At 49.1% G+C, this 25,348-nt stretch overlaps 1 protein-coding gene across 2 annotated transcripts in view; it reads right to left on the reverse strand.

Moving 5' to 3' along the window:
• Window positions 1-7,347: 7,347 nt before the first annotated feature.
• Window positions 7,348-25,348, reverse strand: part of LOC118936819 (tyrosine-protein phosphatase non-receptor type 9) — a 35,011-nt gene continuing 17,010 nt past the window's right edge. Inside the window, exons 6-13 of one of the 2 annotated variants that reach the window (XM_090209785.1) lie at window positions 20,076-20,186; window positions 18,882-19,828; window positions 16,012-16,108; window positions 14,043-14,112; window positions 11,665-11,743; window positions 10,496-10,646; window positions 9,344-9,551; window positions 7,348-8,788 (exon numbers count right to left, since the gene is read on the reverse strand). In XM_090209785.1, the coding sequence (XP_090065911.1) occupies window positions 8,565-8,788; window positions 9,344-9,551; window positions 10,496-10,646; window positions 11,665-11,743; window positions 14,043-14,112; window positions 16,012-16,108; window positions 18,882-19,828; window positions 20,076-20,186 (1,887 nt within the window). In that variant the 3' untranslated portion in view covers window positions 7,348-8,564. The remainder of the gene's footprint in view (window positions 8,789-9,343; window positions 9,552-10,495; window positions 10,647-11,664; window positions 11,744-14,042; window positions 14,113-16,011; window positions 16,109-18,881; window positions 19,829-20,075; window positions 20,187-25,348) is intronic. The other variant, XR_016488711.1, reaches the window with a different exon arrangement.

Here is a 25,348-nt window from a genome sequence, read left to right on the forward strand (position 1 = left end):
TAGGGTGATGGTATTATCTGAGGAGACTCCTAGGGTGATGGTATTATCTGAGGAGACTCCTAGGGTGATGGTATTATCTGAGGAGACTCCTAGGGTGATGGTATTATCTGAGGAGACTCCTAGGGTGATGGTATTATCTGAGGAGACTCCTAGGGTGATGGTATTATCTGAGGAGACTCCTAGGGTGATGGTATTATCTGAGGAGACTCCTACGGTGATGTTATTATCTGAGGAGACTCCTAGGGTGATGGTATTATCTGAGAAGACTCCTAGGGTGATATGTAGTGATGGTATTATCTGAGGAGACTCCTAGGGTGATATGTGGTGATGGTATTATCTGAGAAGACTCCTAGGGTGATATGTAGTGATGGTATTATCTGAGGAGACTCCTAGGGTGATATGTGGTGATGGTATTATATGAGAAGACTCCTAGGGTGATATGTGGTGATGGTATTATCTGAGGAGACTCCTAGGGTGATATGTGGTGATGGTATTATATGAGAATAGTCCTCAAGTCTCTCCTCTAGTCCTCATCTCTCTCATCTAGTCCTCATCTCTCTCCATTCTCCTCTAGTCCCCATCTCTCTCCTCTAGTCTCCATTCTCCTCTATTCCTCATCTCTCTCCATTCTCCTCTAGTCCTCATCTCTCCATTCTCCTAATCTCTCTCCTCTAGTCCTCATCTCTCTCCTCAATTCCTCACCTCATCTCTCCCCCATCCTCATCTTTTCTCCTTCAAGACAGCAAGTTTTGTAATGACTTCACAGAAATGGCGGTGTCTCTTCCTCCTGGGTTCAGAGAGACCGTCTTCCTCCTGGGTGTAGAGAGAGCAGAGAGACCGCCGGCATGTTTCAGCAAATAGGCTTGTTGCTAAACAACATAATCATGTCTTCATCACAAGGTTACAAAAGTCCCAGGTTACTCAGAAATCCCGGGTTGAACGATTCGCGGATTTCCTACTTATTCCTTACAGACTGGGACTTCTGGGACTTCTGGGAAAACCTGGGAATTCAGTGATTCAGTGGTCTAAGGCAGTGATTCAGTGGTCTAAGGCTGTGATTCAGTGGTCTAAGGCAGTGATTCAGTGGTCTAAGGCAGTGATTCAGTGGTCTAAGGCAGTGATTCAGTGGTCTAAGGCTGTGATTCAGTGGTCTAAGGCTGTGATTCAGTGGTCTAAGGCTGTGATTCAGTGGTCTAAGGCTGTGATTCAGTGGTCTGAGGCAGTGATTCAGTGGTCTAAGGCTGTGATTCAGTGGTCTAAGGCAGTGATTCAGTGGTCTAAGGCAGTGATTCAGTGGTCTAAGGCAGTGATTCAGTGGTCTAAGGCTGATTCAGTGGTTTAAGGCTGTGATTCAGTGGTCTAAGGCAGTGATTCAGTGGTCTAAGGCAGTGATTCAGTGGTCTAAGGCAGTGATTCAGTGGTCTAAGGCTGTGATTCAGTGGTCTAAGGCAGTGATTCAGTGGTCTAAGGCAGTGATTCAGTGGTCTAAGGCAGTGATTCAGTGGTCTAAGGCAGTGCCACTAGAGATTCAGTGGTCTAAGGCAGTGATTCAGTGGTCTAAGGCAGTGATTCAGTGGTCTAAGGCTGTGATTCAGTGGTCTAAGGCAGTGATTCAGTGGTCTAAGGCAGTGATTCAGTGGTCTAAGGCAGTGCCACTAGAGATTCAGTGGTCTAAGGCAGTGATTCAGTGGTCTAAGGCAGTGATTCAGTGGTCTAAGGCTGTGATTCAGTGGTCTAAGGCAGTGATTCAGTGGTCCAAGGCAGTTATTCAGTGGTCTAAGGCAGTGATTCAGTGGTCTAAGGCTGTGATTCAGTGGTCTAAGGCAGTGATTCAGTGGTCTAAGGCTGTGATTCAGTGGTCTAAGGCTGTGATTCAGTGGTCTAAGGCTGTGATTCAGTGGTCCAAGGCTGTGATTCAGTGGTCTAAGGCTGTGATTCAGTGGTCTAAGGCTGTGATTCAGTGGTCCAAGGCTGTGATTCAGTGGTCTAAGGCAGTGATTCAGTGGTCTAAGGCTGTGAGTCAGTGGTCTAAAATGATTCAGTGGTCTAAGGCTGTGATTCAGTGGTCTAAGGCAGTGATTCAGTGGTCTAAGGCAGTGATTCAGTGGTCCAAGGCAGTGATTCAGTGGTCTAAGGCAGTGATTCAGTGGTCTAAGGCAGTGATTCAGTGGTCTAAGGCAGTGATTCAGTGGTCTAAGGCAGTGATTCAGTGGTCTAAGGCAGTGATTCAGTGGTCTAAGGCTGTGATTCAGTGGTCTAAGGCAGTGATTCAGTGGTCTAAGGCAGTGATTCAGTGGTCTAAGGCAGTGCCACTAGAGATTCAGTGGTCTAAGGCAGTGATTCAGTGGTCTAAGGCTGTGATTCAGTGGTCTAAGGCTGTGATTCAGTGGTCCAAGGCTGTGATTCAGTGGTCCAAGGCTGTGATTCAGTGGTCTAAGGCAGTGATTCAGTGGTCTAAGGCAGTGATTCAGTGGTCTAAGGCTGTGATTCAGTGGTCTAAGGCAGTGATTCAGTTGTCTAAGGCAGTGATTCAGTGGTCTAAGGCTGTGATTCAGTGGTCTAAGGCAGTGATTCAGTGGTCTAAGGCAGTGATTCAGTGGTCTAAGGCTGTGATTCAGTGGTCTAAGGCTGTGATTCAGTGGTCTAAGGCAGTGATTCAGTGGTCTAAGGCAGTGATTCAGTGGTCTAAGGCTGTGATTCAGTGGTCTAAGGCAGTGATTCAGTGGTCTAAGGCAGTGATTCAGTGGTCTAAGGCAGTGATTCAGTGGTCTAAGGCTGTGATTCAGTGGTCTAAGGCAGTGATTCAGTGGTCTAAGGCAGTGATTCAGTGGTCTAAGGCAGTGATTCAGTGGTCTAAGGCAGTGATTCAGTGGTCTAAGGATGTGATTCAGTGGTCTAAGGCAGTGATTCAGTGGTCTAAGGATGTGATTCAGTGGTCTAAGGCAGTGATTCAGTGGTCTAAGGCTGTGATTCAGTGGTCTAAGGCAGTGATTCAGTGGTCTAAGACTGTGATTCAGTGGTCTAAGGCTGTGCTAGCTGTGCCACTAGAGGTTCTGGGTTAGAGTCCAGGTTCTGTCGCAGCAGGCCGCGACCGGGAGACCTAATGGGGGCGGCGCACAATTGGCCCAGCGTCGTCCGGGTTACGGGAGGGTTTTGACCGGCTGGGATGTCCTTGTCCCATCGCGCTCCTGTGACGGGCCCGGGCGCAGTGCACGCTGACCAGGTTCGCCAGGTGTAACGGTGTTTCCTCCGATACATCGGTGCGTTTGGCTTCCGGGTTAAGTGGCCGTTGTGTCAGAGAAGCAGTGCGGGCTTGGTTTGGTTGGGGTCGTGTTTCAGAGGACGCACGGCTCTCGACCTTCGCCTCTCCCGAGTCCGTACGGGAGTTGCAGCGATGAGACAAGACTGTAACTACCAATTAGATAACATGAAAAAAGGGGGTGAAGAAATTGCTTTTTTTAATTTCACCTTTATTTAACCAGGCTTCTTCTTCGTCTTCTTCGTCTAGTTTACCAGATGAACACAGAGATCAGGTTGTTATGTATGTATTCTGTTTACAAGCATCATTCGTACCAACATTCATCGATTTTCAATACTAAGTTTGTCCGTTTTTTTCCCAAAAACATTATTTTTATTTATTTTTTATTTTTTTTACAAAGACATAAATATATGATATAATACAATACAGTATAAACTGTATAAAATACAAAATACAATGGATATACTTATTGAAAATGATAATCACAAAAGAGACGAAACCAGAAAATGGGATCTTTTTGACAACGAGGCAGAAAACACCAGCATGAACTTAAAAACAGCTGAACACTAATGATATTACTGTTGTCCACCCTCTGTCGTACACTAGTTCATAGTGCACTACAAGGGGGGGGGGGAAAAATGGCATCATCTGAGACGCAGCCAATGGCTATGTCAGAAATGGGCGTCGCCGAAGACTCAGCCAATGGCTATGTCAGAAATGGGCGTCGTCGGAGACGCAGCCAATGGCTGCGTTCACTATATAGTGAGACGCAGCCAATGGCTATGTCAGAAACTACATCACCGGAGACTCAGCCAATGGCTACGTCAGAAACTACATCACCAGAGACTCAGCCAATGGCTACGTCAGGCACTACATCAACAGAGACTCAGCCAATGGCTACGTCAGGCACTACATCACCAGAGACTCAGCCAATGGCTACGTCAGAAACTACATCACCAGAGACTCAGCCAATGGCTACGTCAGAAACTACATCACCGGAGACTCAGCCAATGGTTGTGTCAGAAACTACACCCTATTCCCTATATAGTGAACTACTTTTGACCAGAGACCTACAGGGCACTTCATAGGGAATAGGATGCCATTTTGAACGTAGACATTATGTTTATTAGGTAAGTACGTACGCAGGTCGCTTTTGGGTCCAAACATTGTTGTTGTATTTTTTTTTGGGGGGGGGGGGGGGGGCTGAACAACAAAACAACCAAACTACGGAAAGCTGGAAGGCACATATCTGAGGAAGCATGAGACCTTCAAGATGAAGGGAAGTGTCCTCAACGGCACCCTAATTCCCTTACGGTGCACTACCGTTTGACCAGAGCCCTTTTGACCACTAAATATTTAGTGCACTAGCGCACGAGTGACCTTTTCCAACACCAAATAGGGAATGGGGTGCCATTTTGGAATGTAACCCGGGGAACAGGAAGAAGGGAGAGTAGAGGGAGGGTTCGAGGCAGTGAAACAGGAAGAAGAGAGAGAGAGAGAGTAGAGGGAGGGTTCGAGGCAGTGAAACAGGAAGAAGAGAGACAGTAGAGGGAGGGTTCGAAGCAGTGAAACAGGAAGAAGAGAGAGAGAGTAGAGGGAGGGTAAGGCAGTGAAACAAGAAGAAGAGAGACACAGTAGAGGGAGGGTAAGGCAGTGAAACAGGAAGAAGAGACACAGTAGAGGGAGGGTGAGGCAGTGAAACAGGAAGAAGAGAGAGAGACAGTAGAGGGAGGGTTCGAGGCAGTGAAACAGGAAGAAGAGAGAGAGAGTAGAGGGAGGGTAAGGCAGTGAAACAGGAAGAAGAGCGAGAGAGAGTATAGGGAGAGTTCGAGGCAGTGAAACAGGAAGAAGAGAGAGAGTAGAGGGAGGGTTCGAGGCAGTGAAACAGGAAGTGTTAAGGCCAACTGATCATCTAAAACCAGGATGCCCAAACTGTTATAAGACATACAACCTGACCAATAAAAACAGAGTATTCAATATCAACATGACCAAATCGGTAATCTTCTGTTGTCATATTCCAGCCCATTAATATAGATATCTGTCCCCAAGGTTAGAGAATTATATTAAAACAAGGCTTGTTATTGACCCCAAGGTTAGAGAGAATTACATTAAAACAAGGCTTGTTATTGACCCCAAGGTTAGAGAATTATATTAAAACAAGGCTTGTTGTTGACCCCAAGGTTAGAGAGAATTACATTAAAACAAGGCTTGTTGTTGACCCCAAGGTTAGAGAGAATTACATTAAAACAAGGCTTGTTATTGACCCCAAGGTTAGAGAGAATTACATTAAAACAAGGCTTGTTATTGACCCCAAGGTTAGAGAGAATTATATTAAAACAAGGCTTGTTATTGACCCCAAGGTTAGATAATTACATTAAAACAAGGCTTGTTATTGACCCCAAGGTTAGAGAGAATTATATTAAAACAAGGCTTGTTATTGATCCCAAGGTTAGAGAGAATTATATTAAAACAAGGCTTGTTATTGACCCCAAGGATAGAGAGAATTACATTAAAACAAGGCTTGTTGTTGACCCCAAGGTTAGAGAGAATTATATTAAAACAAGGCTTGTTGTTGACCCCAAGGTTAGAGAGAATTATATTAAAACAAGGCTTGTTTTTGACCCCAAGGATAGAGAGAATTATATTAAAACAAGGCTTGTCGTTGACCCCAAGGATAGAGAGAATTACATTAAAACAAGGCTTGTTATTGACCCCAAGGTTATAGAGAATTATATTAAAACAAGGCTTGTTATTGACCCCAAGGATAGAGAGAATTATATTAAAACAAGGCTTGTTATTGACCCCAAGGTTAGAGAGAATTATATTAAAACAAGGCTTGTTATTGACCCCAAGGTTAGAGAATTATATTAAAACAAGGCTTGTTATTGACCCCAAGGATAGAGAGAATTATATTAAAACAAGGCTTGTTATTGACCCCAAGGTTAGAGAGAATTATATTAAAACAAGGCTTGTTATTGACCCCAAGGTTAGAGAGAATTATATTAAAACAAGGCTTGTTATTGACCCCAAGGTTAGATAATTATATTAAAACAAGGCTTGTTATTGACCCCAAGGATAGAGAGAATTATATTAAAACAAGGCTTGTTATTGACCCCAAGGTTAGAGAGAATTATATTAAAACAAGGCTTGTTATTGACCCCAAGGTTAGAAAGAATTATATTAAAACAAGGCTTGTTATTGATCCCAAGGTTAGAGAGAATTATATTAAAACAAGGCTTGTTATTGACCCCAAGGATAGAGAGAATTACATTAAAACAAGGCTTGTTGTTGACCCCAAGGTTAGAGAGAATTATATTAAAACAAGGCTTGTTGTTGACCCCAAGGTTAGAGAGAATTATATTAAAACAAGGCTTGTTTTTGACCTCAAGGATAGAGAGAATTATATTAAAACAAGGCTTGTTGTTGACCCCAAGGATAGAGAGAATTACATTAAAACAAGGCTTGTTATTGACCCCAAGGTTAGAAATAATTACATTAAAACGAGGCTTGTTATTGACCCCAAGGTTAGAGAGAATTATATTAACAGGGCTTGTTGTTGACGCCAAGGATAGAGAGAATTATATTAAAACAAGGCTTGTTATTGACCCCAAGGATAGAGAGAATTATATTAAAACAAGGCTTGTTATTGACCCCAAGGTTAGAGAGAATTATATTAAAACAAGGCTTGTTATTGACCCCAAGGTTAGAGAGAATTATATTAAAACAAGGCTTGTTATTGACCCCAAGGATAGAGATAATTATATTAAAACAAGGCTTGTTATTGACCCCAAGGTTAGAGAGAATTATATTAAAACAAGGCTTGTTATTGACCCCAAGGTTAGAGAATTATATTAAAACAAGGCTTGTTATTGACCCCAAGGATAGAGAGAATTATATTAAAACAAGGCTTGTTATTGACCCCAAGGTTAGAGAGAATTATATTAAAACAAGGCTTCTGGTCACCAAGGTTAGAGAGAATTATATTAAAACAAGGCTTGTTATTGACCCCAAGGATAGAGAGAATTATATTAAAACAAGGCTTGTTATTGACCCCAAGGTTAGAGAGAATTATATTAAAACAAGGCTTGTTATTGACCCCAAGGTTAGAGAGAATTATATTAAAACAAGGCTTGTTGTCGTCCTTCATCTTCCTCCATTAGACATTATTATTATTATTATATATACATGTATGTTACAGGAATATACAGGGTGTTAATGCTCCTCATGTCTCCATATAAAATCAGTACGTTCAAGCATTCAGGGAGTCGGCGGCTTTGGCTTGCGGAGGGGTTTCATTACCTAAACGGGGTGAAAAGTCAAAAAACAGGAACAGGAAATGCATCACCATAGAACTAAAGGCCAATAAAAGACAGAAGAAGAAGAAGAAGTCAAAAGGAAGGTTGACAGTCCAGGGGGCCATTGTCACTAGGATGTACGACTAGGGAGAGCGACCATAGACTTAGACAGACCTCTATGGTGACAGTCCAGTGGGCCATTGTCACTAGGATGTACGACTAGGGAGAGCGACCATAGACTTAGACAGACCTCTATGGTGACAGTCCAGGGGGCCATTGTCACTAGGATGTACGACTAGGGAGAGCGACCATAGACTTAGACAGACCTCTATGGTGACAGTCCAGGGGGCCATTGTCACTAGGATGTACGACTAGGGATAGGGAGAGCGACCATAGACTTAGACAGACCTCTATGGTGCAGCACATGCTGTCACACAAGACATTGTCGCACAGGTGCAAAGCAGAGCCCTCTAGCTAGCTCTATGGGAGAAACAGGCCAGGCCAGGCCAGGCCAGGACAGGAGAGGCCAGCTCCTCTTAGCTCTATGGGAGAAACAGGACAGGCCAGGCCAGGAGAGCTCCTCTTAGCTCAGAGCTGCCCCACTACATACTAAATGGCAGGATACTGCTCTATCAATCAATTAATCAATCAATCAATCAATCGTTGATACATCTCATCTTCTTCTCCTCCTCATGATTTGGGGGAGTAACTCAAAGAGTCGTTTAGCTTTCACACGCTCTTCCTCGAACACATCCTGTTTCCATCCCTCCTCCATCTCCCTCAGCCTGCGTTCATTCCATCCTCCACCCTCTTCCTCTTCCTGGAACACATCCTGTTTCCATCCTCCACCCTCTTCCTCTTCCTGGGACACATCCTGTTTCCATCCTCCACCCTCTTCCTGGGACACATCCTGTTTCCATCCTCCACCCTCTTCCTCTTCCTGGGACATATCCTGTTTCCCTCACTCTCTCAGCCTGCGTTCATTCCATCCTCCACCCATCCCATTCCCGTCACTCGCTGTCTGTCTCTAGGTCTGAATCGGACCACTGTACCGGGGTCAGTTTGCCGCGTCGCTGTGCGTACTCGATGACGGCCGTGTAGCAGAAGTAATACTGGTCCCAGGTCTGTATACTGAAGGCTCTCTGGGTCCTCATCCTCCTCACTGTCTCACACACATCCACCGTCCCAATGTCCTCCAGCCTGGACAGACAGATGTCCAGGGTACAGAACGTACCTGAGGAGGGAAATGAGAGAGAGAGACAGAGAGAGAAAGAGAGGGAGGAGAGAAACAAGAGAGAAAGAGAGAGGTTAGTGGAGGGAGAGAGAAATGAGAGAGAGAGAGAGAGAGAGAGAGAGAGAGAGAGAGGAGGAGGAGGAGAAGGAGAAGAGAGGAGGAGAAGGAGAAGAGAGGAGAAGAGAGGAGGAGAAGGAGAAGAGAGGAGGAGAAGAGAGAGAGAGGAGGAGAAGAGAGAGAGAGACGGAGAGAGAGAGAGAGAGAGAGAGGAGTAGAGAGGAGGAGGAGGAGAAGGAGAAGAGAGGAGGAGAAGAGAGGAGGAGAAGGAGAAGAGAGGAGGAGAAGGAGAAGAGAGGAGGAGAAGAGAGAGAGAGGAGGAGAAGAGAGAGAGAGGAGGAGAAGAGAGAGAGAGAGAGGAGGAGGAGAAGGAGAAGAGAGGAGGAGAAGGAGAAGAGAGGAGGAGAAGGAGAAGAGAGGAGGAGAAGGAGAAGAGAGGAGGAGAAGAGAGGGAGAGAGAGAGAGAATACTTGCCATCCATCACTATCAACGACCCACCTGTGCGTCCGATACCTGCGCTGCAGTGTACGACCAGCGGTGGCCCACCTGGGGGTCCCACCCACTCAGCTCCCAGACTCCTCAGCGCCGCCTCCTGCCGCTGCTGCACGTGCTCACGGAAATCCAACATGGCCAACGCACACTTGGGCACACCGAAGTCTGGCCAGCTGACATACAGGTAGTGGGAGACCTCCCTCCTCTCACCTGTCTGGAGACATGAAGGGATGAGAGAGAGAGAAAGAGATTGAGAGAAACAGACAGAGACAGAGACAGAGAGACAGAGAGACAGAGAGACAGAGAGACAGAGAGACAGAGAGAGAGAGAGACAGAGAGACAGAGAGACAGAGACAGAGAGAGAGACAGAGAGAGAGAGACAGAGAGAGAGACAGAGACAGAGGAGACAGAGACAGAGACAGAGACAGAGAAAGAGAAAGAGAAAGAGAAAGAGAAAGAGAGAGAGAGAGAGAGAGAGAGAGAGAGAGAGAGAGAGCCAGCGCGACAGAGAGAGAGAAACAGAGACAGAAAAAGAGAGAGACAGAGAGACAGGTGGCTGTTGTATAGTTCCAGGTGAGACAGTCTGAAGTCCTGATACAGCTGGATGGATGTGTGTGTGTGTGTGTACCTGGCTGTTGTATAGTTCCAGGTGAGACAGTCTGAAGTCCTGGTACAGCTGGATGTGTGTGTGTGTGTGTGTGTGTGTGTGTGTACCTGGCTGTTGTATAGTTCCAGGTGAGACAGTCTGAAGTCCTGATACAGCTGGATGGATGTGTGTGTGTGTGTGTGTGTGTGTGTGTACCTGGCTGTTGTATAGTTCCAGGTGAGACAGTCTGAAGTCCTGGTACAGCTGGGTGTGTGTGTGTGTGTGTGTGTGTGTGTGTGTGTGTGTGTGTACCTGGCTGTTGTATAGTTCCAGGTGAGACAGTCTGAAGTCCTGGTACAGCTGGATGGATGTGTGGGTGTGTATGTGTGTGTGTGTGTGTGTGTACCTGGCTGTTGTATAGTTCCAGGTGAGACAGTCTGAAGTCCTGGTACAGCTGGATGTGTGTGTGTGTGTGTGTGTGTGTACCTGGCTGTTGTATAGTTCCAGGTGAGACAGTCTGAAGTCCTGGTACAGCTGGATGTGTGTGTGTGTGTGTGTGTGTGTGTGTGTACCTGGCTGTTGTATAGTTCCAGGTGAGACAGTCTGAAGTCCTGATACAGCTGGATGGATGTGTTCCTAACCAGGAAGTGTCCATGCTGCTCCGTTGTCCCCTCCTCTTTCGGCCAGTACTGACCACACTTTACTCTCCCACGCTCTACCACCCTGAAACACACACAGGTTGAACCCAGTCAGTCATACACACACACACACACAGTTAGGTTGAACCCAGTCAGTCACACACACACACAGGTTGAACCCAGTCAGTCACACACACGGTTAGGTTGAACCCAGTCAGTCAGTCAGTCTCTCTCACACACACACACACACACACACACACACACACACCACAGTTAGGTTGAACCCAGTCAGTCAGTGTTGGTGAGGTTGAACCCAGTCAGTCACACACACACACACACACACACACACACACACACACAGTTAGGTTGAACCCAGTCTGTCAGTGTTGGTGAGGTTGAACCCAGTCAGTCACACACACACGGTTAGGTTGAACCCAGTCAGTCACACACACACACACACACGGTTAGGTTGAACCCAGTCAGTCACACACACACACGGTTAGGTTGAACCCAGTCAGTCAGTGTTGGTGAGGTTGAACCCAGTCTGTCAGTGTTGGTTAGGTTGAACCCAGTCTGTCAGTGTTGGTTAGGTTGAACCCAGTCTGTCAGTGTTGGTGAGGTTGAACCCAGTCTGTCAGTGTTGGTGAGGTTGAACCCAGTCTGTCAGTGTTGGTGAGGTTGAACCCAGTCTGTCAGTGTTGGTGAGGTTGAACCCAGTCTGTCAGTGTTGGTTAGGTTGAACCCAGTCTGTCAGTGTTGGTGAGGTTGAACCCAGTCTGTCAGTGTTGGTGAGGTTGAACCCAGTCTGTCAGTGTTGGTGAGGTTGAACCCAGTCTGTCAGTGTTGGTGAGGTTGAACCCAGTCAGTCAGTGTTGGTGAGGTTGAACCCAGTCTGTCAGTGTTGGTGAGGTTGAACCCAGTCTGTCAGTGTTGGTGAGGTTGAACCCAGTCTGTCAGTGTTGGTGAGGTTGAACCCAGTCTGTCAGTGTTGGTGAGGTTGAACCCAGAATGTCAGTGTTGGTGAGGTTGAACCCAGTCTGTCAGTGTTGGTGAGGTTGAACCCAGTCTGTCAGTGTTAGTGTGCATTAGAACTCAAGGGTTACCTGGTAGTCATGACAACTATCAGCACCATCTGCTCCCACACCATGCGCCAGAAATCACCAAATGTCTTCGGCAGAGGACCTGTCAACCACAACACAACCATAAAACAACCACAACTCAACCAAAGCTGTCAAACCACAACTCAACCACAACCATAACAGTCAAACCATAACTATCCAGACCTATCCAACTATCCAGCCCTATCCAACTATCCAGCCCTATCCAACTATCCAGACCTATCCAACTATCCAGACCTATCCAACTATCCAGCCCTATCCAACTATCCAGACCTATCCAACTATCCAGCCCTATCCAGCCCTATCCAACTATCCACCTATCCAGACCTGTCCAGACCTATCCACCTATCCAGACCTATCCACCTATCCAGACCTGTCCAGACCTATCCACCTATCCAGACCTACCCAACTATCCAGACCTACCCAACTAACCAGACCTATCCAACTATCCAGCCCTACCCAACTATCCAGCCCTACCCAACTATCCAGACCTATCCAACTATCCAGCCCTACCCAACTATCCAGACCTACCCAACTATCCAGACCTATCTAGCCCTACCCAACTATCCAGACCTATCCAGCCCTACCCAACTATCCAGACCTATCCAACTATCCAGACCTATCCAACTATCCAGACCTACCCAACTATCCAGACCTATCCAGCCCTACCCAACTATCCAGCCCTACCCAACTATCCAGACCTATCCAGCCCTACCCAACTATCCAGACCTATCCAACTATCCAGACCTTTCCAACTATCCAGACCTACCCAACTATCCAGACCTACCCAACTATCCAGACCTACCCAACTATCCAGACCTACCCAACTATCCAGACCTATTCAGACCTATCCAACTACCCAGACCTATCCAACTATCCAGACCTATCCAACTATCCAGCCCTACCCAACTATCCAGCCTTACCCAACTATCCAGCCCTACCCAACTATCCAGACCTATCCAACTATCCAGACCTATCCAACTATCCAGACCTATCCAACTATTCAGACCTATCCAACTACCCAGACCTATCCAACTATCCAGCCCTACCCAACTATCCAGCCCTACCCAACTATCCAGACCTACCCAACTATCCAGACCTATCCAACTATCCAGACCTATCCACCTATCCAGACCTATCCACCTATCCAGACCTATCCACCTATCCAGACCTGTCCAGACCTATCCACCTATCCAGACCTATCCACCTATCCAGACCTGTCCAGACCTATCCACCTATCCAGACCTATCCACCTATCCAGACCTATCCACCTATCCAGACCTATCCACCTATCCAGACCTGTCCAGACCTATCCACCTATCCAGACCTATCCACCTATCCAGACCTATCCACCTATCCAGACCTATCCAACTATCCAGACCTACCTAACTCTCCAGACCTATCGACCTATCCAGACCTATCCAACTATCCAGACCTATCCAGACCTATCCAGACCTATCCAGCCCTAACCAACTATCCAGACCTACCCAACTATCCAGACCTATCCAGCCCTAACCAACTATCCAGACCTATCCAGACCTAACCAACTATCCAGACCTATCCAGCCCTAACCAACTATCCAGACCTACCCAACTATCCAGACCTATCCACCTATCCAGACCTATCCACCTATCCAGACCTATCCACCTATCCAGACCTATCCAACTATCCAGACCTATCCAACTATCCAGACCTATTCACCTATCCAGACCTATCCACCTATCCAGACCTATCCACCTATCCAGACCTATCCAACTATCCAGACCTATCCAACTATCCAGACCTATCCAACTATCCAGACCAACACAGAGAATTTGTTCCCCAACTCACCCTGAGGGTCAACAACATAGAGAATATGTTCCCCAACTCACCCTGAGGGTCAACAACATAGAGAATATGTTCCCCAACTCACCCTGAGGGTCAACAACACAGAGAATATGTTCCCCAACTCACCCTGAGGGTCAACAACATAGATCATTTGTTCCCCAACTCACCCTGAGGGTCAACAACATAGAGAATATGTTCCCCAACTCACCCTGAGGGTCAACAACACAGAGAATATGTTCCCCAACTCACCCTGAGGGTCAACAACACAGAGAATATGTTCCCCAACTCACCCTGAGGGTCAACAACACAGAGAATATGTTCCCCAACTCACCCTGAGGGTCAACAACACAGAGAATATGTTCCCCAACTCACCCTGAGGGTCAACAACATAGAGAATATGTTCCCCAACTCACCCTGAGGGTCAACAACACAGAGAATATGTTCCCCAACTCACCCTGAGGGTCAACAGCATAGAGAATATGTTCCCCAACTCACCCTGAGGGTCAACAACATAGAGAATTTGTTCCCCAACTCACCCTGAGTTGCGATATAAGCGTTGCTCCTCTTGTAGCCGTCCATAAGACTAGCATTGATGTAGTCTGACGTCTTGGAACACACACACACACACACACACACATTAGTTTTCAAGTCGAAACAAAGCTCAGGTACAACCTGTTTCCATTGATCATCCTTGAGATGTTTCTACAACTTGATTGGAGTTCACCTGTGGTAAATTCAATTGATTGGACACGATATGGAAAGGCACACACCTGTCTATATAAAGGTCCCACAGTTGACAGTGCGTGTCAGATCAAAAACCAAGCCGTGAGGTCTGAAGGAATTGTCCGTAGAGCTCAGAGACAGGATTGTGTCGAGGCACAGATCTGGAGAAGGGTACCAAAACATTTCTGCAGCGTTAAAGATCCTCAAGAACACACCAAGACTCTTCATAGAGCCACCCGGCCAAACTGACCAATAAGGGGAGAAGGACCATGGTCAGGGAGGTGACCAAGAACCTGATGGTCGCTCAGACAGAGCTCCAGAGTTCCTCTGTGGAGATGGGAGAATTTTCCAGAAGGACAACCATCTCTGCAGCACTCCACCAATGGCCTGACGGAAGCTACTCCTCAGTAAAAGGCACATGACAGCCCGCTTGGAGATTGACAAAAAACACTTAAAGACTCTCAGACCATGAGAAACAAGATTCTTTGGTCTGATGAAACCAAGATTGAACTCCTTGGCCTGAATGCCAGGCGTCACGTCTAGAGAAAACCTGGCACCATCCCTACGGTGAAGCATGGTGGTGGCAGCGTCATGCTGTTGGGATGTTTTTCAGGGACTGGGAGACTAGTCAGGATCGAGGGGAAAGATGAACGGAGCAAAGTACAGAGATCCTTGATGAAAACCTTCTACGGAGCACTCAGGACCTCAGACTGGGACGAAGGTTCACCTTCCAACAGGACAACGACCCAAACCACACAGTCGTGACAATGCAGGAGTGGCTTCGGGACAAGTCTCTGAATGTCATTGAGTGGCCCAGCCAGAGCCCGAACTTGAACCCGATTGAACATCTCTGGAGAGACCTGAAAATAGCTGTGCAAAGACGCTCCCCATCCAACCTGACAGAGCTTGAGAGGATCTGCAGAGAAGAATGGGAGAAACTCCCCCAAATACAGGTGTGCCAAACTTGAAGTGTCACACCAAATAAGACTGGGCGGCAGGTTAGAGCGTTGGACTAGTAATTCAAAGGTTACTAGATCGAATCCCCGAGCTGACAAGGTACAAACAAATCTGTCGTTCTGCCCCCTGAACAGGCAGTTCCTAGACCAGTTAACCCACTGTTCCTAGACCAGTTAACCCACTGTTCCTAGACCAGTTAACCCCACTGTTCCTAGACCAGTTAACCCACTGTTCCTAGACCAGTTAACCCACTGTTCCTAGACCAGTTAACCCACTGTTCCTAGACCAGTTAACCCACAGTTCCTAGACCAGTTAACCCACTGTTCCTAGACCAGTTAACCCACTGTTCCTAGACCAGTTAACCCACTGTTCCTAGACCAGTTAACCCACTGTTCCTAGACCAGTTAACCCACTGTTCCTAGACCAGTTAACCCACTGTTCCTAGACCAGTTAACCCACTGTTCCTAGACCAGTTAACCCACTGTTCCTAGACCAGTTAACCCACTGTTCCTAGGCCAGTTAACCCACTGTTCCTAGGCCAGTTAAACCCACTGTTCCTAGGCCGTCATTGAAAATAAGAATTTGTTCTTAACTGACTTGCCTCGTTAAATAAAGGTTAAAAATAGAGGCTGTCATCACAAAAGTACTGAGTAAAAGGGTCTGAATAAATGTGACATTTCAGTTATTTTGTAACGTAACAAAACGTGGAAAAAGTCAAGAGGTTTGAATACTTTCTGAATGTGGCATAGAGGGGGTGACTCTCCTCCATGGGGAGTTAACACACCATCTCTGATTTTAGACACAAATAATTATCCTGAAACATACCTCGTCCTCGTCGTCACAGAGCTGGCAGAGTCTGACACGTGATTGGTCCAGACAGAGGACATCACTGTACCTGTTCTTGATCTGATTGGACAGCTTTCTACACAGAGAGTGAGGAAGGAAGGAAGTGAAAAGGGAGGGAGAGAGGAAGAGATTAGACTATTAACTGGCATTAAAAAGAGAGAAATAGAGAGAGAGAGAGAGACACACAGAGAGAGAGAGACAGAGAGAGAGACACAGAGAGCGGGGGAGACAGAGAGAGACAGAGAGACAGAGAGACACAGAGACACAGAGAGTGAGAGACAGAGAGACACAGAGAGAGACACAGAGAGAGACACAGAGAGAGACACAGAGAGAGGGGGAGACAGAGAGAGGGGGAGACAGAGAGAGGGGGAGACAGAGAGAGGGGGAGACAGAGAGAGAGAGCTGGAGACAGAGAGAGCTGGAGACAGAGAGAGGGGGAGACAGAGAGAGGGGGAGACAGAGAGAGGGGGAGACAGAGAGGGGGGGAGACAGAGAGAGGGGGAGACAGAGAGAGAGAGGGGGAGACAGAGAGAGAGAGGGGGAGACAGAGAGAGAGAGGGGGAGACAGAGAGAGAGAGGGGGAGACAGAGAGAGAGAGGGGGAGACAGAGAGAGAGAGGGGGAGACAGAGAGGGGGAGACAGAGAGAGAGAGGGGGAGACAGAGAGACAGAGACAGTGGAGACAGAGAGAGGGGAGACAGAGAGAGGGGAGACAGAGAGGGGGAGACAGAGAGGGGGAGACAGAGAGACAGAGACAGAGAGAGAGAGGGGGAGACAGAGAGAGGGGGAGACAGAGAGAGAGAGCTGGAGACAGAGAGAGAGAGCTGGAGACAGAGAGAGAGAGCTGGAGACAGAGAGAGAGAGCTGGAGACAGAGAGAGCGGGAGACAGAGAGAGCGGGAGACAGAGAGAGCGGGAGACAGAGAGAGCGGGAGACAGAGAGAGGGGGAGACAGAGAGAGGGGGAGACAGAGAGAAGGGGAGACAGAGAGAGGGGGAGACAGAGAGAGAGAGAGGGGGAGACAGAGAGAGAGAGAGGGGGAGACAGAGAGAGAGGGGGAGACAGAGAGAGAGAGGGGGAGACAGAGAGAGAGAGGGGGAGACAGAGAGAGAGAGGGGGGGAGAGAGAGGGGGAGAGAGAGAGGGGGAGACAGAGAGGGGGGGAGACAGAGAGGGGGAGACAGAGAGGGGGAGACAGAGAGGGGGAGACAGAGAGGGGGAGACAGAGAGGGGGAGACAGAGAGGGGGAGACAGAGAGAGACTAACTTGCTGTAGTCAAAGCTACCAGTAGGAGGCTCCTTGACAGAGACAGAGAGACAGAGACAGGGAGACAGAGAGAGACTAACTTGCTGTAGTCAAAGCTACCAGTAGGAGGCTCCTTGACAGAGACAGAGAGACAGAGACAGGGAGACAGAGAGAGACTAACTTGCTGTAGTCAAAGCTACCAGTAGGAGGCTCCTTGACAGAGACAGAGAGAGGGGGAGACAGAGAGACAGAGACAGGGAGACAGAGAGAGACTAACTTGCTGTAGTCAAAGCTACCAGTAGGAGGCTCCTTGACAGAGACAGAGAGAGGGGGAGACAGAGAGAGGGGGAGACAGAGAGAGACTAACTTGCTGTAGTCAAAGCTACCAGTAGGAGGCTCCTTGACAGAGACAGAGAGAGGGGGAGACAGAGAGAGGGGGAGACAGAGAGAGACTAACTTGCTGTAGTCAAAGCTACCAGTAGGAGGCTCCTTGACAGAGACAGAGAGACAGAGACAGTGAGACAGAGAGAGACTAACTTGCTGTAGTCAAAGCTACCAGTAGGAGGCTCCTTGACAGAGACAGAGAGACAGAGACAGTGAGACAGAGAGAGACTAACTTGCTGTAGTCAAAGCTACCAGTAGGAGGCTCCTTGACAGAGACAGAGAGACAGAGAGACAGAGAGAGACTAACTTGCTGTAGTCAAAGCTACCAGTAGGAGGCTCCTTGACAGAGACAGAGAGACAGAGACAGGGAGACAGAGAGAGACTAACTTGCTGTAGTCAAAGCTACCAGTAGGAGGCTCCTTGACAGAGACAGAGAGACAGTGAGACAGAGAGAGACTAACTTGCTGTAGTCAAAGCTACCAGTAGGAGGCTCCTTGACAGAGACAGAGAGACAGGGAGACAGAGAGAGGGGGAGACAGGGAGACAGAGACAGGGAGACAGAGAGAGACTAACTTGCTGTAGTCAAAGCTACCAGTAGGAGGCTCCTTGACAGAGACAGAGAGACAGAGACAGGGAGACAGAGAGAGACTAACTTGCTGTAGTCAAAGCTACCAGTAGGAGGCTCCTTGACAGAGACAGAGAGACAGAGAGACAGGGAGACAGAGAGAGACTAACTTGCTGTAGTCAAAGCTACCAGTAGGAGGCTCCTTGACAGAGACAGAGAGACAGAGAAAGACTAACTTGCTGTAGTCAAAGCTACCAGTAGGAGGCTCCTTGACGGAGACAGAGAGACAGAGACAGAGAGACAGAGACAGGGAGACAGAGAGAGACTAACTTGCTGTAGTCAAAGCTACCAGTAGGAGGCTCCTTGACAGAGACAGAGAGACAGAGACAGAGAGACAGAGACAGGGAGACAGAGAGAGACTAACTTGCTGTAGTCAAAGCTACCAGTAGGAGGCTCCTTGACAGAGACAGGGAGACAGAGACAGGGAGACAGAGAGAGACTAACTTGCTGTAGTCAAAGCTACCAGTAGGAGGCTCCTTGACAGAGACAGAGAGACAGAGACAGGGAGACAGAGAGAGACTAACTTGCTGTAGTCAAAGCTACCAGTAGGAGGCTCCTTGACAGAGACAGAGAGACAGAGAGACAGAGAGAGACTAACTTGCTGTAGTCAAAGCTACCAGTAGGAGGCTCCTTGCGTATCTCTTCATACTCCTGGTAGATTCCTTTCTTCTTCCTCTTCTTCACGTGCTCCACCAGCTCCAACACGTTCATCCCTACCCCGTCAGGCATGTGTACGGACACCTCTTCCCGGGGACAAGGGTCCTCGTCCGGCTGTGACGCGCCGCAGAGTGACGGCGGGGGTTGAGGGTGGCGTGGGAGAGACTTCTGAGGGAGAGGAGGCACCCCATCTGCCTCATCCTCTTCCTCCTCTCCTTCCCGCTCTTCCTCGTTCGCTGTTCCGTCGTCGAGGGTTTCTGACCCGCCACTCATTGTAATTCCTACTACTTTGTGGTGGAGGGGTGTGTCCGGGGGCGTGTCCGACTGGGGAGGGGGCTGGCGACCATTCGCGCTGTTAGCATTGGGGCTAGCGCCGCTAACAACCCCAACAACGTTATTAACCCCCAACCCTGCCTTGACCCCGTAGTTACGGGCAGAACCGTTCCAATGTTGGTGATTCCTCTGTAGTCCAGAGCTCTGGGGGCTGTTCTGGGCCCGGCCTCGAGTCCTGCCGTTCACTGTGTCACAGTGGACGTGCGGGTTAGCATTACTGTCGTCGTAGCAGTTGGAGTTAGCCGTAGCCGCTAACGCTAGCTCGGAGGCTAACAGCAGCGGCGAATCTGAGTGGGAGTCTATGGATGTTTGCGTAGCGGCTAACGTAGCGGCGGCGTTAGCGTTGTGAGGCTCCAGGCTGTACGAGAGCAACAGGCTGCCCACGCAGTCGTGTGTGTCGTGCGGGTGTGTGCTCGCGTCGCCTGGGGCGGTGTGTGTGTTGACGCAGGACTGTATCCAGGCAACGTGGCTGTACCGGGAGGTTCCGTTCAGGTGTTCCGGAAGAGAAGAGACTGGGATGTAACTGGACAGCTCGTGGGCCTTCACTGTACACACCTGGGGATGGGAGAGAGAGAGACTGTTACGCACACACACACACCTGAGAGACATGGTATCGCACCAACACAGTGACCATCTCAAAACACACACACACCTGAGAGACATGGTATCGCACCAACACAGTAACCATCTCAAAACACACACACACACACACACACACACACACACACACACACACACACCTGAGAGACATGGTATCGCACCAACACAGTGACCATCTCAAAACACACACACACGGTCGTACCCTCTCTCTCAGCTTCTCACGTACGAAGAGTCTGAGGACGGCGAAGGGAGCTCTGAACCAGAGAGGAGACGACACGATGAACACACACTTCAGACGAGCTGGGAACGCACCCTAGGAGAGACACACAAACACACACACACACACACACACACACACACACACACACACACACACACACACACACACACACACACACACACACACACACACACAGGTAACGAGTGAAAAAGACAAAAGAGGGGAAGAAATAGAAGGAGAGAGAGGATGATGATGAAGAGGAGAGGAAGAGAGGAGAGGAAGAGATGATGAGGAAGAGAGGGGAGGAAGAGATGATGATGAAGAGGAGAGGAAGAGAGGAGAGGAAGAGATGATGAAGAGGAGAGGAAGAGAGGAGAGGAAGAGAGGAGAGGAAGAGCTGATGATGAAGAGGAGAGGAAGAGAGGGGAGGAAGAGAGGGGAGGAAGAGATGATGATGAAGAGGAGAGGAAGAGATGATGATGAAGAGAGGAGAGGAAGAGAGGAGAGGAAGAGATGATGATGAAGAGGAGAGGAAGAGATGATGATGAAGAGAGGAGAGGAAGAGAGGAGAGGAAGAGATGATGATGAAGAGGAGAGGAAGAGAGGAGAGGAAGAGATGATGATGAAGAGATGAGGAAGAGATGATGATGATGAAGAGGAGAGGAAGAGAGGAGAGGAAGAGAGGAGAGGAAGAGAGGGGAGGAAGAGAGGGGAGGAAGAGGAGAGGAAGAGGGGAGGAAGAGGGGAGGAAGAGAGGGGAGGAAGAGAGGGGAGGAAGAGAGGAGATGATGATGAAGAGAAGATGATGATGAAGAGAAGAGAGGAAGAGAAGAGAGGAAGAGAGGGGAGGAAGAGAAGGGAGGAAGAGAGGGGAGGAAGAGAGGGGAGGAAGAGAGGGGAGGAAGAGAGGGGAGGAAGAGAGGGGAGGAAGAGAGGAGAGGAAGAGAGGAGAGGAAGAGAGGAGAGGAAGAGAAGGGAGGAAGAGAGGAGAGGAAGAGAGGAGAGGAAGAGATGATGATGAAGAGGAGAGGAAGAGAGGAGAGGAAGAGAGGAGAGGAGAGGAAGAGAGGGGAGGAAGAGAGGGGAGGAAGAGAGGAGAGGAAGAGAGGAGAGGAAGAGAGGGGAGGAAGAGAGGGGAGGAAGAGAGGGGAGGAAGAGAGGGGAGGAAGAGATGATGATGAAGAGAGGAGAGGAAGAGAGGAGAGGAGAGAGGAAGAGAGGAGAGGGAGAGGAGAGGAAGAGAGGAGGAAGAGAGGAAGAGAGGAGAGGAAGAGAGGGGAGGAAGAGAGGGGAGGAAGAGAGGGGAGGAAGAGAGGGGAGGAAGAGAGGGGAGGAAGAGAGGATGATGAAAAGGAGAAGAAGAACTACTATAGACCTGAGCCCCTATTCCCTATATAGTGGTACTACTAGTGACCAGAGCCCTATTCCCTATATAGTGGTACTACTAGTGACCAGAGCCCTATTCCCTATATAGTGAACTACTATAGACCAGAGCCCTATTCCCTATATAGTGGTACTACTATAGACCAGAGCCCTATTCCCTATATAGTGGTACTACTATAGACCAGAGCCCTATTCCCTATATAGTGAACTACTAGTGACCAGAGCCCTATTCCCTATATAGTGGTACTACTATAGACCAGAGCCCTATTCCCTATATAGTGGTACTACTATAGAACAGAGCCCTATTCCCTATATAGTGGTACTACTATAGACCAGAGCCCTATTCCCTATATATAGTGGTACTACTATAGACCAGGGCCCTATTCCCTATATAGTGGTACTACTAGTGACCAGAGCCCTATTCCCTATATAGTGGTACTACTAGTGACCAGAGTAATGTACTATATAAGGTATGATGCATCGAGGACATTGACTGGGTTCTGGTAACACGGCCCATTGACCAGTACTGGTAACACGGCCCATTGACTGGGTTCTGGTAACACGGCCCATTGACCAGTACTGGTAACACGGCCCATTGACTGGGTTCTGGTAACACGGTTCATTGACTGGGTTCTGGTAACACGGCCCATTGACTGGGTTCTGGTAACACGGTCCATTGACTGGGTTCTGGTAACACGGCCCATTGACTGGGTTCTGGTAACACGGTCCATTGACCAGTACTGGTAACACGGTCCATTGACCGGGTTCTAGTAACACGGCCCATTGACTGGGTTCTGGTAACACGGCCCATTGACTGGGTTCTGGTAACACGGCCCATTGACTGGGTTCTGGTAACACGGTCCATTGACTGGGTTCTGGTAACACGGTCCATTGACTGGGTTCTGGTAACACGGCCCATTGACCGGTACTGGTAACACGGCCCATTGACTGGGTTCTGGTAACACGGCCCATTGACTGGGTTCTGGTAACACGGTCCATTGACTGGGTTCTGGTAACACGGTCCATTGACTGGGTTCTGGTAACACGGTCCATTGACTGGGTTCTGGTAACACGGCCCATTGACTGGGTTCTGGTAACACGGCCCATTGACCGGTACTGGTAACACGGCCCATTGACTGGGTTCTGGTAACACGGCCCATTGACTGGGTTCTGGTAACACGGTCCATTGACTGGGTTCTGGTAACACGGTCCATTGACCAGTACTGGTAACACGGTCCATTGACTGGGTTCTGGTAACACGGTCCATTGACTGGGTTCTGGTAACACGGTCCATTGATCGGTACTGGTAACACGGCCCATTGACTGGGTTCTGGTAACACGGCCCATTGACTGGGTTCTGGTAACACGGCCCATTGACTGGGTTCTGGTAACACGGCCCATTGACTGGGTTCTGGTAACACGGCCCATTGACTGGGTTCTGGTAACACGGTCCATTGACTGGGTTCTGGTAACACGGTCCATTGACCAGTACTGGTAACACGGTCCATTGACCAGTACTGGTAACACGGTCCATTGACCGGGTACTGGTAACACGGTCCATTGACCGGGTACTGGTAACACGGTCCATTGACTGGGTTCTGGTAACACGGCCCATTGACTGGGTTCTGGTAACACGGCCCATTGACTGGGTTCTGGTAACACGGCCCATTGACTGGGTTCTGGTAACACGGCCCATTGACTGGGTTCTGGTAACACGGTCCATTGACTGGGTTCTGGTAACACGGCCCATTGACCGGGTTCTGGTAACACGGTCCATTGACCGGGTTCTGGTAACACGGCCCATTGACCGGGTTCTGGTAACACGGCCCATTGACCGGGTTCTGGTAACACGGTCCATTGACCGGGTTCTGGTAACACGGCCCATTGACCGGGTTCTGGTAACACGGTCCATTGACCGGGTTCTGGTAACACGGCCCATTGACCGGGTTCTGGTAACACGGCCCATTGACCGGGTTCTGGTAACACGGCCCATTGACTGGGTTCTGGTAACACGGCCCATTGACTGGGTTCTGGTAACACGGTTCATTGACTGGGTTCTGGTAACACGGCCCATTGACTGGGTTCTGGTAACACGGTCCATTGACTGGGTTCCGGTAACACGGCCCATTGACCAGTACTGGTAACACGGTCCATTGACTGGGTTCTGGTAACACGGTCCATTGACTGGGTTCTGGTAACACGGCCCATTGACTGGGTTCTGGTAACACGGTCCATTGACCGGGTTCTGGTAACACGGCCCATTGACCAGTACTGGTAACACGGTCCATTGACTGGGTTCTGGTAACACGGTCCATTGACTGGGTTCTGGTAACACGGTCCATTGACTGGGTTCTGGTAACACGGTCCATTGACTGGGTTCTGGTAACATGGCCCATTGACTGGGTTCTGGTAACACGGCCCATTGACTGGGTTCTGGTAACACGGTCCATTGACTGGGTTCTGGTAACACGGCCCATTGACTGGGTTCTGGTAACACGGCCCATTGACTGGGTTCTGGTAACACGGCCCATTGACTGGGTTCTGGTAACACGGTCCATTGACTGGGTTCTGGTAACAAGGCCCATTGACTGGGTTCTGGTAACACGGCCCATTGACTGGGTTCTGGTAACACGGCCCATTGACTGGGTTCTGGTAACACGGCCCATTGACTGGGTTCTGGTAACACGGTCCATTGACTGGGTTCTGGTAACACGGCCCATTGACTGGGTTCTGGTAACACGGCCCATTGACCAGTACTGGTAACACGGCCCATTGACCAGTACTGGTAACACGGCCCATTGACTGGGTTCTGGTAACACGGCCCATTGACTGGGTTCTGGTAACACGGCCCATTGACTGGGTTCTGGTAACACGGCCCATTGACCAGTACTGGTAACACGGTCCATTGACCGGGTTCTGGTAACACGGTCCATTGACTGGGTTCTGGTAACACGGTCCATTGACTGGGTTCTGGTAACATGGCCCATTGACTGGGTTCTGGTAACACGGCCCATTGACTGGGTTCTGGTAACACGGTCCATTGACTGGGTTCTGGTAACACGGCCCATTGACTGGGTTCTGGTAACACGGTCCATTGACTGGGTTCTGGTAACACGGCCCATTGACTGGGTTCTGGTAACACGGTCCATTGACTGGGTTCTGGTAACACGGCCCATTGACTGGGTTCTGGTAACACGGCCCATTGACTGGGTTCTGGTAACACGGCCCATTGACTGGGTTCTGGTAACACGGTCCATTGACTGGGTTCTGGTAACACGGCCCATTGACTGGGTTCTGGTAACACGGCCCATTGACCAGTACTGGTAACACGGCCCATTGACCAGTACTGGTAACACGGCCCATTGACTGGGTTCTGGTAACACGGCCCATTGACTGGGTTCTGGTAACACGGCCCATTGACTGGGTTCTGGTAACACGGCCCATTGACTGGGTTCTGGTAACACGGTCCATTGACTGGGTTCTAGTAACACGGCCCATTGACCAGTACTGGTAACACGGCCCATTGACTGGGTTCTGGTAACACGGCCCATTGACTGGGTTCTGGTAACACGGTCCATTGACTGGGTTCTGGTAACACGGTCCATTGACTGGGTTCTGGTAACACGGCCCATTGACCGGTACTGGTAACACGGCCCATTGACTGGGTTCTGGTAACACGGCCCATTGACTGGGTTCTGGTAACACGGTCCATTGACTGGGTTCTGGTAACACGGTCCATTGACCAGTACTGGTAACACGGTCCATTGACTGGGTTCTGGTAACACGGTCCATTGACTGGGTTCTGGTAACACGGTCCATTGACCGGTACTGGTAACACGGCCCATTGACTGGGTTCTGGTAACACGGCCCAT

This window comes from Oncorhynchus mykiss, chromosome 19 (assembly GCF_057628025.1).
Source record: "Oncorhynchus mykiss isolate SJ-2025 chromosome 19, ASM5762802v1, whole genome shotgun sequence".
Lineage (NCBI taxonomy): Eukaryota > Metazoa > Chordata > Actinopteri > Salmoniformes > Salmonidae > Oncorhynchus > Oncorhynchus mykiss.